General features: G+C 38.4%; 1 protein-coding gene across 1 annotated transcript in view; it reads left to right on the plus strand.

The window, feature by feature from the left end:
- LOC128742040 (putative odorant-binding protein A10) overlaps nucleotides 1–13,601 on the plus strand; it is a 79,661-nt gene extending 66,060 nt beyond the window's left edge. Inside the window, exon 2 of the mRNA XM_053838221.1 lies at nucleotides 13,459–13,601. Within this exon, the coding sequence (XP_053694196.1) occupies nucleotides 13,459–13,601 (143 nt within the window). The remainder of the gene's footprint in view (nucleotides 1–13,458) is intronic.
- The last annotated feature ends 948 nt before the right edge of the window (nucleotides 13,602–14,549 follow it).

Consider the following 14,549-nt stretch of genomic DNA (forward strand, 5'->3'; position numbering starts at 1 on the left):
AAACCATCGTAGTACAAGGATTTCGTTAGTTTTGCTAACTTGTAGCTAAGATACATATAGAAACTAATTTTGATGTTTGACTTTACATAGGTACATACAACATCTATATAATAAAACCAAGTTGGTTCGTTTGTTTGTAAGGGATAAACTCAAGAACGGCAGAATGGAATTGCATGATTCTTTTTTCAGTTGAGGTGTTTTGGTTTGCTTCAGGTTTATACGCAAAAAAAAATATTAAAAATCTACGCGAAAAACTGAAAAATAGTAAAAAACCGATATTTTACTTTTCCCGCCATTCGTCGCATAGACAATATTTTAGACTACTATGATTATTATCGGTGCAAATCAACCGGCGTCGCATTCAATATGAAGCGTCGTTGCTGGGCTAACAAACATGTTGATGAGGGTAACTTTGATTGAATGGTCAATAGTGCCTGATTTTCACAGAACATCTGTTCGTTACAACTGTGTTAGAAAGACTGAATACTGAAATACTTAGAAACTGAGTTAGAAATGTTTGTTCGATTTAATCGACGTTTTTCGGCGAAATAAATATGAAGATTTTTAAATACCAGTTAGTCTGGACGTTTCGAGCTACTACTGGTCTTCGCTCATCATCTGCGGACAACTTTTTCGTCCATTAGGTTCTACTTGGTTTATCTTTCTCCAAGTCCAAGTAGAACCTAATAGACGAAAAAGTTGTCCGCAGATGATGAGCGAAGACCAGTAGTAGCTCGAAACGTCCGGAAAAATCTTCATACTTATTTCGCCGAAAAACGTCGATTAAATCGAACAAACATTGCGGTGGCAGCGATAATCTGAAATCAACATTAGTTAGAAATGGTAATCTTTCCAGAATCCTAAAACTTATTGCCAAATATTCATTGAAAACATGTGGAAAATGTTGATTTTTCAATTTACAGCACTCAACAGTTAAGCTAGCTGTTAATTTATTTTTTGTAAAAGTAAATTCGATAGCTCTAGATAATGCCTAATTCCGTCTGCTGTAGTTGTCCGTTAATATGGTATGCAATATACATATATTGAAACAGAATCTTTATTCTTGCTAATAAACAGTTTTATGGGCTAGCAAATTTAAAAACTAATAAATGTTGTATAATGCGTTGGGGGTTCAGTTTATAAAAGAGCCTAATAGTCTAAAACTAATTCTTTCACATCATTTATCAAATTAATGAAATTAACCAGAACTGGAAACTTTCTACGTTGTATGCGTTTCTAATGCATGTTTACAAATGTTTCAATGACTAAAAATTAGGTATGAAGTTATATGACCGTCAAGTGAAGAATATACTTTATGTATTAAATTTAATTGAAAAGTGTACTTGAAAAGAATATTAGCTAAAATAAATTAACACTAAAAGTACATGTAACCCATTAGAATAAATCGTATTGAAAACAACGTTAATTATTTTTTGTGCTTTTCTCTTCTGATTAGACTTCTAAAAGTGCAAAAAGGCTCATAAAATTATAATTCTGCTTCAAATTGTTTTGAAATACCAAAGTAATAAAGAAGACAAAAAAGGGTTTAAGACAAGGCGTACATTTATTTGCATTTTCGTATGTTTGAGGAGCCCAGCAAGAAATGAAATTAGCAAATAAAATCAAATTTAAATTCAAAAATTACGGTGGCAATCACTACAAAGCTCTGATTTCGATAGAGGAAATCGAAAGTGTCAACAAATTATATGTTTATAAAGCAAAAATTTGCGTAAAAAAGAACATGCAAAATTTCAAATCAATAATGGGGGAATGCACAAAGGCGAAAGAAAACATTTGAGGGCGTTGAACAGAACAATCATAGATTTGGCGGCAATGAAAATATAGTTGGTGGTGCAATGATTCTGTTCTCAAAAAGTTTTGAATGTATATTGCATATCATTAGACAGTTAGCTGCAGTAGACGGAATTAGGCGTTATCGAGTCTACTTTTACAAAAAATAAATTGACACTCAGCACAACTGTTGGGTACTGAGAATTGAAAAATCAACATTTTTCACATGTTTTTAGCGTATATTTGGCAATAAATTTTACGATTTTGATTGCCATTTCTAACTAATGGTTTAGCACAGTTGTAAGAAACAGATGTTCTATGAAAATCCGGTAGTCAATTAACCATTCCCTCAAAAGATAAACTTCTAAAAAACGCACAAAACTTAACCTACACTTTGAGTACATCCAAAATTTACTATTTACGGCATTTAATTCAATTGGTGGCAGTACGAAGTTTGCCGGGTCAGCTAGTATAGTAATAAAAAAGGAATACATACTACTCTTTCAACGATGACGAGTACCTATTTGTATTACGGCTATGATCTTAATGGCAAAATTAAATTCTAGTTGGCTAACAGAATGAGTTTGTGGGGGAAAGATATTTCAATACGATTCCAGGGACCCATTTTTGATTGCGAAAAATTGTGTTTATGAAAGGTTTAATTTTTTCTACAAGTTTGCATTTTGTGTTCGCCTAATATACCACTTTCCGGTAAAATAAAAATGAATTTCATTTCAACAATAAAAAAATTCAATAATAAACTAAATCAGTTTAACCACAAATGAAAGAAAAATAATAAAAATATTTGACTGAGACAATGTGCTAGTCAAGTGCTAGACAAGTGAAAATAAAACTGTTAACAGAATTTTGGAAACAAATAAACAATTATTGAACTAACAACGTCAGATTTTTCCAGTTTGTTTTTCGTGAAAAATAGGATTTTGTATTAAATAGAAAAAGATTTCTCGTTCAAAATTGTAAAAGTGGAACGTAACTCAATACCTATTGCTGCAGAAAACAACGGAGGAACGGCAATCGATGGATAGTCAAACCATTCTCCCAGTCAATTTTGGCAAAAGATTCGGCGGTAGATAACAGAAAAGAGTGCAAAAAGTTTTTTCTGGTAATCGCCGTCAATTATTTCATAAGAAATTCGGCTGTCCGGTTTCTTTCCAGAATTGCACGAGATTTCATAGTAAATTTTCATACACTAGGAGCAGTGCCCACACTATTGTGGTGTGTGGCTTTCACTACATGTAGCAACCAAGGCTACTTTTGAAATACTGAACACTGTCCCGAAGGCAAGACAGTCTATTTATTTGATTTTCCACTGTGCGTCCCTTTCGTAGGCCTCTTTGTAGGGGTTCTCCCCTAGTAACATTTCTAATCTAACGGTCTAACGGTTTTCTACTAGGGTTCCACCCTAGTTGCCTAAACATTCTATTGGGGTGAATATACATTATTCCCCTACTGCTACTATAATTAAACCCCTATGCTTTTGCGCATGGGTTTAATTTATGGCTTTACATCCCTAAAAGGAAACAGCGCGTGCGCTTCGTTAACCCTACTCAAATAGCGCTTAAAAATGACAGATGTTCAGAATGAAACATCTGCTAGCTTGCTTGTGGTTAGAACGACAAAAAAAAACCGTTGACTAATAATCTGCTAAAAGAAAGCTACGAAAGGAAATAGAAAAGAATAGTGATATCGTCATATCACACTATTTAAAGACGGTAACAGGATAGAAGGCATACGAACGTCAGACTTAACGGATGAAAGGCATAATGGACTTGAAGCCGATAAGACTCGAAGTAGAATGTTGCACCAAGTGTCTTACTTCTTACTGATCACTTTTCACTTCCCCGTGTCACTTTTCACTACTTATTCACTACTCACTACTCATTACTCGTAACTCATTTCTCACTTCTTACTACTACTACTTACTACTTACTACTCACTACTCACTTCACTCACTAGTCACTCTACTCACTACCCACTCTACTTACTACCCACTCTACTCACTACTCACTACTTTTACTTACTGAGGTGGTTTGCCGTCCTAAGACAAAGCCTGTTGAACAAAGTTTCTCCATGTAACTCGGTTGAAGGCTACCGCTCTCCAATTCCTCGGACACTTGCCCTTATTCTGCGAGGCGAGTGACGTGACTATTTGGAGTCACCGCGAATCAGGTGACATTTGTCACCTAGGTGACTCGCTTTGTCACCTAGGTGACACGGTCTGTCACTTAGGTGACAGGGGTTTCTTACCTAGGTGACTCGGCTGTCACCTAGGTGACTCGACAATTGTCGTATTGAGTCACGTGACTCGCAGAATAAGGGTAACTGAGTACTCTCCGTCAGATCTCGCTCCGCCTGGTCTAACCGCAGCAGGATCGCTGCACTCCTGGTCATCTTGTTCCTACCGGATTTGAGACGAACACCATCTTTGCAGGGTAGTTGCCCGGTATTCTTGCAGCTTTAGTCTCCTTTTGGATACTGGGTTCGCCATAGAGTTGTGCGAGTTCATGGTTCATCCTCCGCCTCCATACCCCGTTCTCCTATACGCCACTGAAGATCGTTCTTAGCACTCGCCTTTCGAAAACTCTGAGCACTCGCAGGTCCTCCTGGAACATTGTGCATGCTTCATGCCCGTAGAGAACAACCGGTCTAATAAGCGTCTTGTACAGGGTGCACTTTGTACGGGGACTTAGTCTGCTCGACCGCAATTGCTTGTGAAGCCCACAGTAAGCACGACTTCCGCTGATAATACGCCTCCGAATCTCACGGCGGGTATCATTGTCCGCAATTACTAGAGAGCCAAGGTAGACAAATTCGTCGACTACCTCAAATTCATTGTCGTAGATCAATATACTACTTCCCAAGTGGTGTCGGTCGGTCTCGGTTCCGCTGGCCAGCGTGTACTTTGTTGTAGTCGTATTTACCTTTAACCCATTCTTTTCTGCTTCGCGCTTTAGTCTGGTGAACTGTTCAGCCACCGCCACAGATGTTCTGCCGATAATATCCATGGCATCGGTAATGCAAACGAATTGACTAAATTTGTTGAAGATCGTGCCCCGCATGTTGATAACACCTTGTAGCGCTAAGTTGAACAGCAGGCATGAAAGACCATCACCTTGACGAAGCCGTCTATGTGATTCGAATAAACTTGACAATCCACTCGAAATCCGAACAAAGCATTGTGTACCATCCATCGTAAATTTAGTCAGTTTGATGAGCTTCCTGGGGAAGCTGTTGCCGTCCATGATTTTCCATAGCTCTTTCCGGTCGATGGTATCATATGCGGTTTTGAAGTCAACGAACAAATGGTGCGTTGGAACTCTGTATTCACGGCCCTTTTGTAGGATCTGCCGCAGTGTAAATATTAGATCCGTTGCAGACCGACCTTCGTAGAAGTCGGCTTGATAAGTTCCAACAAATCTGTTCGCCATTGGTGATACTCACTACTCACTCTATTCATTACTCACTAATCACAGTGTTCATTACTCTCCGTATTCACTAATCACTCTTTTCATTACTCATTCTACCTACGCATTACTCTCCGTACTCACTATTCACTCTACTCACTACTCATTCTACTCATTACTCTGTACTCACTATTCACTCTACTCACTACTCATTCTGCTCACTTGACTCACTAATTACACAACTCATTACTCTCCATATTCACTACTCACTCAGCTCATTACTCATTCTACTCACTACACACTCTCAGGGATGGTTCGATCACTTTGACTCAATTTTGATTCATTTGACAGTACCGTCTCAGCCGAGCAAAATTTTGCAAAATTGTGTATGACCATTTATAGAACTAGTTATCTACAATTTTGCTGAATAATTTTGCTGTAGTTACGGTGCTACAATGCTAGTATCTCATTAGTGATTAAATGAACGTTCATATAGTTACTATAATGAGGTATTAGCATTGTAGCATCGTAATTACAAAAGATACAACAAAAGATTATTCAGCTAAATTGTAGATAATAACTAGTTTCACAAATGTCCCATATACATTTTTGCCAAATTTTGCGTCAAATGAATCACAATTGAGTCAAAGTGATTGAGCCATCCCTGCTCACTCTATTCACTACTCACTCTAATCAATAAACATTCTGCTCACTCTACTCGATACTCTCTCTACTCACTACTCATTCTGCTCACTCGACTTACTAATCACATAACTCATTATTCTCCGTACTCACTACGCACTCTGTTCATTACTCACTCTATTCACTACTCACTCTAGCCACTGCTCAAACCGCCCAGTTAGCTTCGAGGCACGATGCTGGTCTAACAAGCCACAAACCAGTCGTCGTATGTTCGAATCTCGGCTAGGCGGTGCTGCTAGATAGAGTCAGTAGGATTGTTGCACTAGCTCCGTAACTGTCCGGTACTCTAACAGCCGGGTGCGAAGTCTGTCGATAAAGAAGGGTTAAGTCTCAGAAAGACGTTTAAGTCCAAGGCTTTGCTTTTTATTAATCACTATTCGGGGGCCATTCCGGGGCCAGAAATTTGCAAGTCATTTGATCTGATAGAGAGGCATTTTTTGAGAAATATCTTGGTGGGTTTGCTCACTGCAGATGTAATATTTTACTTGCGCTTGCGAAACGCAGAGATGGAAATCTGGCATGTTTTTTTTATAATCTCGTTTGTTTGATTTGGCCCATTTACGGTAGCTTAGAGGAGCCGTAAGGCTTTTATAAAAATAGTACACGAGGAGTACTGCTTACATCTATGTTAGGAGGTATGATCGATACACCCGATTTACTGGGGTTAATAGGTAATAACAGTGGGGGCTGGGTTAATAGGTAATAACAGTGGGGGCTGGGAGAAATCGGGCATGCGTACAGAAAAAATTGGCAATGTTGTCAGCTGATTTGCAGCAACCATGGTAAAAACAGTCTATCAACTACGCTCGATGCTTTGTTCGTACTGCCAGCTCCATCCCGGAGCACTTATAATGGGTCACGTGACTTACCTTAAGCTACATCGCTCCAACTAGCAGGAGACTGACTGCTTTACGTCCCCATCAAATTTATTTCCTACACCAAGCTCTCGAAGAAGGTTCTTCTGTAGCAGACGGCCAGTGCTATTAACGGAGTGATATTGTGATATTGAGTGAGTGATATTTTGGTCGGACCTGACCTCGAACCATTTGCCCAGACCAGTAGGTAGTATTAGATTGAAAAAACTCGCTGATTCCGTTTAATTCGAGTGCTTTGAGAATCATCTTGGTTAATATAAAAATGTTCAGTTTAATACGAAACATCGCTCATTGATGTTGAGTGTGATATAATATGAACCCCGGTTTGTAAAGTATTTTGCTATAAGTATAGTAAAGTTTAGTCTGTCACGAAGGACTTAATTAAATTTTAATTTTACTTACGTAACGATTGCTCCAAGCCGTTCTCGTTTTCATTCGCTAACCAAAAGACTTGCCCTTTCCCAAGTTTGCATGTTTCGTACGATGAAGTATGAAAAAATTACTGTAATTTTCAAGACTGACTGGTGCAATATCGTGTGCTTTAGAAAATATTCGATGCAGTGTTAATTACGATTTGATGATGAAGTAGTTAATACCGAGCTTGTAACAAAATAGGTTTTTATTACCTACCTGCTAGTTTCTTATACCAAGATACCATTGATTTGAAATACTCTTTAACTGTAAATAAAAGAAAATAATTGAATTCCAATTTACCAAAGTAGTCACAGGCGATGCTATATAAAGGCGTCTCCATTGCATTTCAGCCGGTGGATTTGCATGGTTTTTATCTCCCAAACGTCATTACTAATCACACACCCCCAGAGATACGAAATATATCGCAGAACGTAATCTTTATTTATTTTCTGGATTGCATCACTGAATGTAAAATTTATCAGCAAAGGCACAAGAAAGCTCGTAACGTTCAGTGAAGATTTATTACGCTCGTATCTGTAGGCAGGCACGCCTTCAAGGCCGCCGAGGCACGAAAGCGGAGGCAGTGAACAACAGCAACACTTTTCATGACTATCCTGGAACAACTATTTCTGCACCACAGGGCACCAGTAGAATAAATAAAACTTAAAACCTCAAGTTTAGTAGCTACTAAATAAAACTGGGTAAAGTTCATGATTGCAGGTAATAAACACATAGGTTTTAATATGGGTTGTCATCACGCGATAGCGCAGCGGGGCATCGACATCAATTACTTACACACCGGTAGTAATCACTAAACTTGTCTTTCTTGTACGGGAACAAGGTAGTCCCTTTATGTTGTTAGATATATTATGATATTAGTGATCGTAATTTGATATCAGATTACGTAGTGCCTCATGAGAGGAGGTGAGGTGGGAAGATTGTCTCGTACCAAACAAATTAGGAAGCAATAACATTCACTTTGAGCGATCGAAGATAGAAATTGAGTGTGATTTATAATCAAAGGTTAGGATTTATAGGTCAATCAAATAAATATATTATCCTTGCAAATCACAAAGAATTATCTGTCTCCTTTTCCTTTAATCACTGTAACGTTGTTTTTTGCGTTGCGGGTTGAAACAAATCCCTAATTAGTAGCCAAACTTTGATAAGTTGCATAAAACTTCTAAATGGGCACAACAGCTGTTTTACAGCCAACATAGTCCCTGTTTTGGAACTTATTTTTAGTTTTCAACGAATAAAACTTGCGTACTCTGTTGTAAGTACATCCCACACTGTTGTGCTGCCTGCTTTCTGTTTTTAATCATCAGAGCAAAAGTCAAATATTTGTAACACCCACTCGTCCTGTTCTGCTTGCGCTCCGCACAAGCACGTGCTGGGTGCTGGTCCAGTGTTTACTCATGGCTACCATTTTGTTCTACCGATTTTCACTATGTTGATCATTTTCAGCGTACGACCGAGCTGCTATTTCCTGTGGGCTTCATTCAGCGTACACAATGGGTTGGGGTTGGACAGTGAAGTGCGTTTATGTGCTAACAGCACAGGGTCTAACCAGCACATTGCTACTCTTCTGTTTTACTCTACAAACATTGAATAAAACCAGCGGGTATTTGAACGTACTATGTGAACAACGCAAGCACACGTTGCAAATCGATTTGTTGGAGGGTTCTCTCATACCGCCGTATCAATTCGCATAGGTGTGCCAGCTGGAGCTGGACCGACCTGGTCGTGCCCTGTGTATCCTTGGTCCACCCTTGTTCATATGGTGAAGCAACTATCAACAGAGCCATTAACACACCAGATTACCAGAGGCAGTCGTCTCAATTAATGTATCCCATTGGATCTACCTACGTGTTTGTTTCCAGCATTTTCTGCATCAGGAAATTTGCTTCCGGAGCATTTCCATTTTGTAACAGTCAAAGAACCAATTGACAGGAGTTACATGTATATCATGACTGGTGTGCCTAGGCTGGGGCATACTGCGGTACGTGACCCACCCTCTGTTTATGCCTGGTGACTTACTTTTTCTATAGTCTACGAACTGGACACTATTTTTCAAAATTAGGGTACAATTTGGATCGACAGATCTAGCAATTTTATAAAAAAATTTACACGGTCATAGTTTATGGACGAAAACAATTTTAACAATTTATAATTCTTAAATAGGTATGCAAAAAAAAGATTGCTCAGCAATCAATATAATATTTTAAAATTATTTTCTAAATTCTTAATGCTGTCTTTTTGCCGTCATTTGTAGTCTTTTTGGCATTTATTGTCGCTGTTCCATTTTATGGCTCTTTATCGCCTTTTCTGCATCTAGTAATTGCAGTTTGTCACTTTTTTGTTGCTTTTTGTTGCCCTTTTTGGCATCTTTTCAGCGTCTGTTCGGCTACTTATACTTTGTACTTGTCATTATTTTTTGATCGTCTTTTCGCTGCCTCTTCACCGTCTTTTCCTCGACTATTTGCTGCCTTTTCGTCATTTTATCTGCATCTCATTGTTCTCTTGTCAACGTCTTTTCATCACCTCTCTGTCGTATTTTTGGGTTCTTTTCATGGCATGCTCTCAGACATCATTTTTTAATCGTATTTTCGTCGCTTTTTGACGCTTGTTTTAAACATTTTTTTCAGCGGCATTTTGTCATTTTGGTTGTCTTTCTTGCTGCTGTTTTATTCGCGTCGCCCTCGGTTGTCGAAAATGTTGTCTTTTTGCTGTTTTTTCTTCGCCTGTCTGTCGCCTTTTCGTCATCTTTTCATCGTGTTTTTTAATGTTTTGTCAATTTTAGATGCTTCTCAAATGCCTTTTTTGTCGTTTTATAACGTCTATTTGTTTATTGTTCCTATTGTGTCAGCTTTTTGTCATTTGTTTTCGATAACTTGTTATCTTCTTTAGTTTACAAAACTGACATAAAAGTACACAGGAAATACACTGAAATTGGTTTTACGGGGTTGGTTTTTTACGCGACTATTTTTATACAACTTTCGGAATTCATGCGGTTTTTTGCGCGAATTTCGCAATTTAGGCGGATGAGCTATATGAGTCAACATTTACGCATAGCTTTGATTTTGGAATCCACGAAGTTTAGTTACGCGAATTTTGGAATTTACGCGGTTTTTACACGAATTTCGGTATTGACGCGGTTCTTTTACGCGAGTTTTTTACGCAGCTTCGATTTACGCGGGACGTATCCTTCGCGAAAAAATGACTTTAATGTAATAATATAACAGCAAGGAACAAGAACGCAGAAAAGCAAAAAAATTAACACAAAAATGAAACATGGTAATGAAATGAATCAAAAATAGCATCTAAATATACAAAAAATTTTAAAAAGATTATTAAAAATTTATACAAGAACATAAATTATTACAATACATAATAATACATAATCTATACCTATAAAAATGGATTTCTGTCTGTCTGTCTGTCTGTCTGTCTGTCTGTCTGTCTGTCTGTCTGTCTGTCTGTCTGTCTGTCTGTCTGTCTGTCTGTCTGTCTGTCTGTCTGTCTGTCTGTCTGTCTGTCTGTCTGTCTGTCTGTCTGTCTGTCTGTCTGTCTGTCTGTCTGTCTGTCTGTCTGTCTGTCTGTCTGTCTGTCTGTCTGTCTGTCTGTCTGTCTGTCTGTCTGTCTGTCTGTCTGTCTGTCTGTCTGTCTGTCTGTCTGTCTGTCTGTCTGTCTGTCTGTCTGTCTGTCTGTCTGTCTGTCTGTCTGTCTGTCTGTCTGTCTGTCTGTCTGTCTGTCTGTCTGTCTGTCTGTCTGTCTGTCTGTCTGTCTGTCTGTCTGTCTGTCTGTCTGTCTGTCTGTCTGTCTGTCTGTCTGTCTGTCTGTCTGTCTGTCTGTCTGTCTGTCTGTCTGTCTGTCTGTCTGTCTGTCTGTCTGTCTGTCTGTCTGTCTGTCTGTCTGTCTGTCTGTCTGTCTGTCTGTCTGTCTGTCTGTCTGTCTGTCTGTCTGTCTGTCTGTCTGTCTGTCTGTCTGTCTGTCTGTCTGTCTGTCTGTCTGTCTGTCTGTCTGTCTGTCTGTCTGTCTGTCTGTCTGTCTGTCTGTCTGTCTGTCTGTCTGTCTGTCTGTCTGTCTGTCTGTCTGTCTGTCTGTCTGTCTGTCTGTCTGTCTGTCTGTCTGTCTGTCTGTCTGTCTGTCTGTCTGTCTGTCTGTCTGTCTGTCTGTCTGTCTGTCTGTCTGTCTGTCTGTCTGTCTGTCTGTCTGTCTGTCTGTCTGTCTGTCTGTCTGTCTGTCTGTCTGTCTGTCTGTCTGTCTGTCTGTCTGTCTGTCTGTCTGTCTGTCTGTCTGTCTGTCTGTCTGTCTGTCTGTCTGTCTGTCTGTCTGTCTGTCTGTCTGTCTGTCTGTCTGTCTGTCTGTCTGTCTGTCTGTCTGTCTGTCTGTCTGTCTGTCTGTCTGTCTGTCTGTCTGTCTGTCTGTCTGTCTGTCTGTCTGTCTGTCTGTCTGTCTGTCTGTCTGTCTGTCTGTCTGTCTGTCTGTCTGTCTGTCTGTCTGTCTGTCTGTCTGTCTGTCTGTCTGTCTGTCTGTCTGTCTGTCTGTCTGTCTGTCTGTCTGTCTGTCTGTCTGTCTGTCTGTCTGTCTGTCTGTCTGTCTGTCTGTCTGTCGTCCCTATATACCTTATAGAATCGAAAACTACTAATATAAAAACAAACATGGCAATGAAAAATAATACAGCATTGTATCAAAAATGATCTCGAAAAATTACAAAAATAATATAAAAACAATATACAAAAGTAGTATAAAAATGGCACAAACTGATATAAGAAATAATACAAAAGTAAAGCAATGATGGAACCAAAGGAAAATAAAAAACACCAAAGGCAAAAAATATAAAAGATAGACAAAGAAATGAAAAGTGGTGAAAACATGATTTTTTATAACAGTAGTTTTTTACAATCGACGAACGGGATGGTTGAAGAAAGTAATGAAAAATGATGTTGATAGGATCCAAACAGAATAGGACCAGGCTTGATGGGGAAAGAGCGGTTAAATAAGTTAAGGGAAGGCCATTGAGATTGAGCAACGAATCTAGCTGTAATCGGAGTCAATTATAACCTAAAAATAAATAAATTATGCCTAAAAGATGCGAAAATGACACAAAATGTTATTAAAATAACTCCATAATACATTAAAGCCAGATACTAAAGACACTAAAAGTCCCACAAAAACGAAAGAAAATAACAAAAAATGGAAAAATATACATAAAATAGCACTAAATCTACAACAAACAATAATTAAAATGACGGAAAAGAACCCCAAAAAGCGCAGAAATAGCAAGAAAACAGAAAATGAAAAAATGGTACAGAAATACCACAAAACAAACAAATAAAACAACCACAAAACGGTACAAGAATAATTCCTGACATCGAAAAGACACAAATAATGATAGAAAAATGACTTTAAAACGACAAATATGATACTAATGGCAGACAAAAAACAAAAAAAAAAATGATGTAGAAGCATTCCCAATGCACAAATATAGATATATGTGAAACAAATATTGAGTCAAATGTGAAAAATCATGGAAAAGTGAGGTGAAATTTTGCTTCAGAAATATTATTCCAAAATAAGATAATCATTAGATAAAATTAAGCTCAGTAAATGCAATTTACAAAAAGATGGAGAAAATATAAATAAGATAAATAGTTAATAAAATAAAAAACTTTATGATATCATGACGATTAGAAAATATCAACAAGTACTTGATACGCTAGTGTATATTGTTGTTTTATTCTTGTGAGCTGAGCCTAGATTTGCCTTGTGCTGTTGAAAAGGCTGTATTTCTTTACTTGAGCACTGTTTATTGAACCATACAAATTTTTATTTGATTTAAATCTTAATAGTTTTTCAATCAGAAAGTGTTTGGTTAACCTGCAAAAGTATGAATAATTGATACATTGAGAAGGTTTGGTCAATGCAATATCCATAGTTAGCAAAGTTTAACCAATACAAGTTTCATGCATCATAATTGAGTTTTATTGTTTGTGCTTTGTTATTGCACCCGGTAGAACAATGTACAAAATTGCCGGCAGCCAACAATTTGGTCCAAAATGAATCATACTTCTAACGATGAGTCCATGGCAGGAGTCGCAAAACTTCATAGAGAAACATTTTTTCCTAAACGACAAAGTTGCACAACCAACAGAACCTCAACTCGCCGTCATCGTCCAAACTTCCAACTGCAGCTCGTTTCGTATCAAATTTAATTTCTCTTCCTTTTCTTTTTCCTGTTTTCGCAGCCGCCCTGCCGGAAGTGATACAGCGGAACTGTCGAAACTGTTCGCCACAGCAGGCCCAGAATGCCCAGAAGCTGACTAATTTCCTGCAGACGCGCTACCCGGAAGTGTGGGCAATGTTGATACGCAAATACGGTGCCGTCTAAAAGCGGAGCTGAACTACGTAATTTGGGGCGCCGCTGAAAGAAATTGCAACGAATTTTCAACAGTTGTAGAACAGTTGTTAAGCTGAAGAGTTAGAATGCAGAAAATTGTGATAATATCATATCCCCTCCGTATGACGCATCACATCCCCTTTTTAGATTCGTTTTATCATCCATTGTATCTTCTTCGTTATGGTATCAATCTGATATATACTTACAGCGTCTATCACCTTGTGTTCGTGTAATTATTTAAGGAGGCACACAGCTTACTATTAAGTGAAAAGTACAATATCAAAGTGAGCGCAGAGACACTGACTGCGAGTATGAACGCGCAAAGTTCTCAGAATAGTACACCGGAAAGCAAGGAGGCTGACATTATTTGTAACAAGCCAAAAATAAACGATGCATAAAATATGTTTTAAACAAGTTTTATTTGGAAAGATGGCCATTATAATTTTGCCATTTACAAGACTTTAATTAAAAAAAAGGTAAGTTGAAATTTCATAATAGTTTAACTAATACGCCATTCAGTATTATGACTTGTCAAATTTTCTCGGTCATATTTCAAAATGCACCAACCAACATAGTTTTTGCTTACTCCGGTTTGCAGCATCAAGCGGCAACGTACCAATGAATGACATCCCTGACGCTTGCTGTAGTAGGTGTTTTTTCCAATTTACCCGCACCGCCGCCACCGTCGCCTGTCATTGTTATGGTCAGCGAGATTGGAAGAGAATACAGCAAATGCATCTCGGACTGGGATTCGTTTTTCCCAAGAATGGAATAATGGTTTCCGCCGTCGTGCAGAAACCGTTGCGTTGCGTTGATGCGAACAACGAACCAAAAATGAAAAGCTGCGTCAGCTGCTGTCACGTCCCACTATCGCAATTCGAACGAGCGTATCCTAGCAATCCGGGTACGCTAGGAAGTCAAACACTGTCATCACAAAGA

The sequence above is a fragment of the Sabethes cyaneus genome, chromosome 3, assembly GCF_943734655.1.
Source record: "Sabethes cyaneus chromosome 3, idSabCyanKW18_F2, whole genome shotgun sequence".
NCBI lineage: Eukaryota > Metazoa > Arthropoda > Insecta > Diptera > Culicidae > Sabethes > Sabethes cyaneus.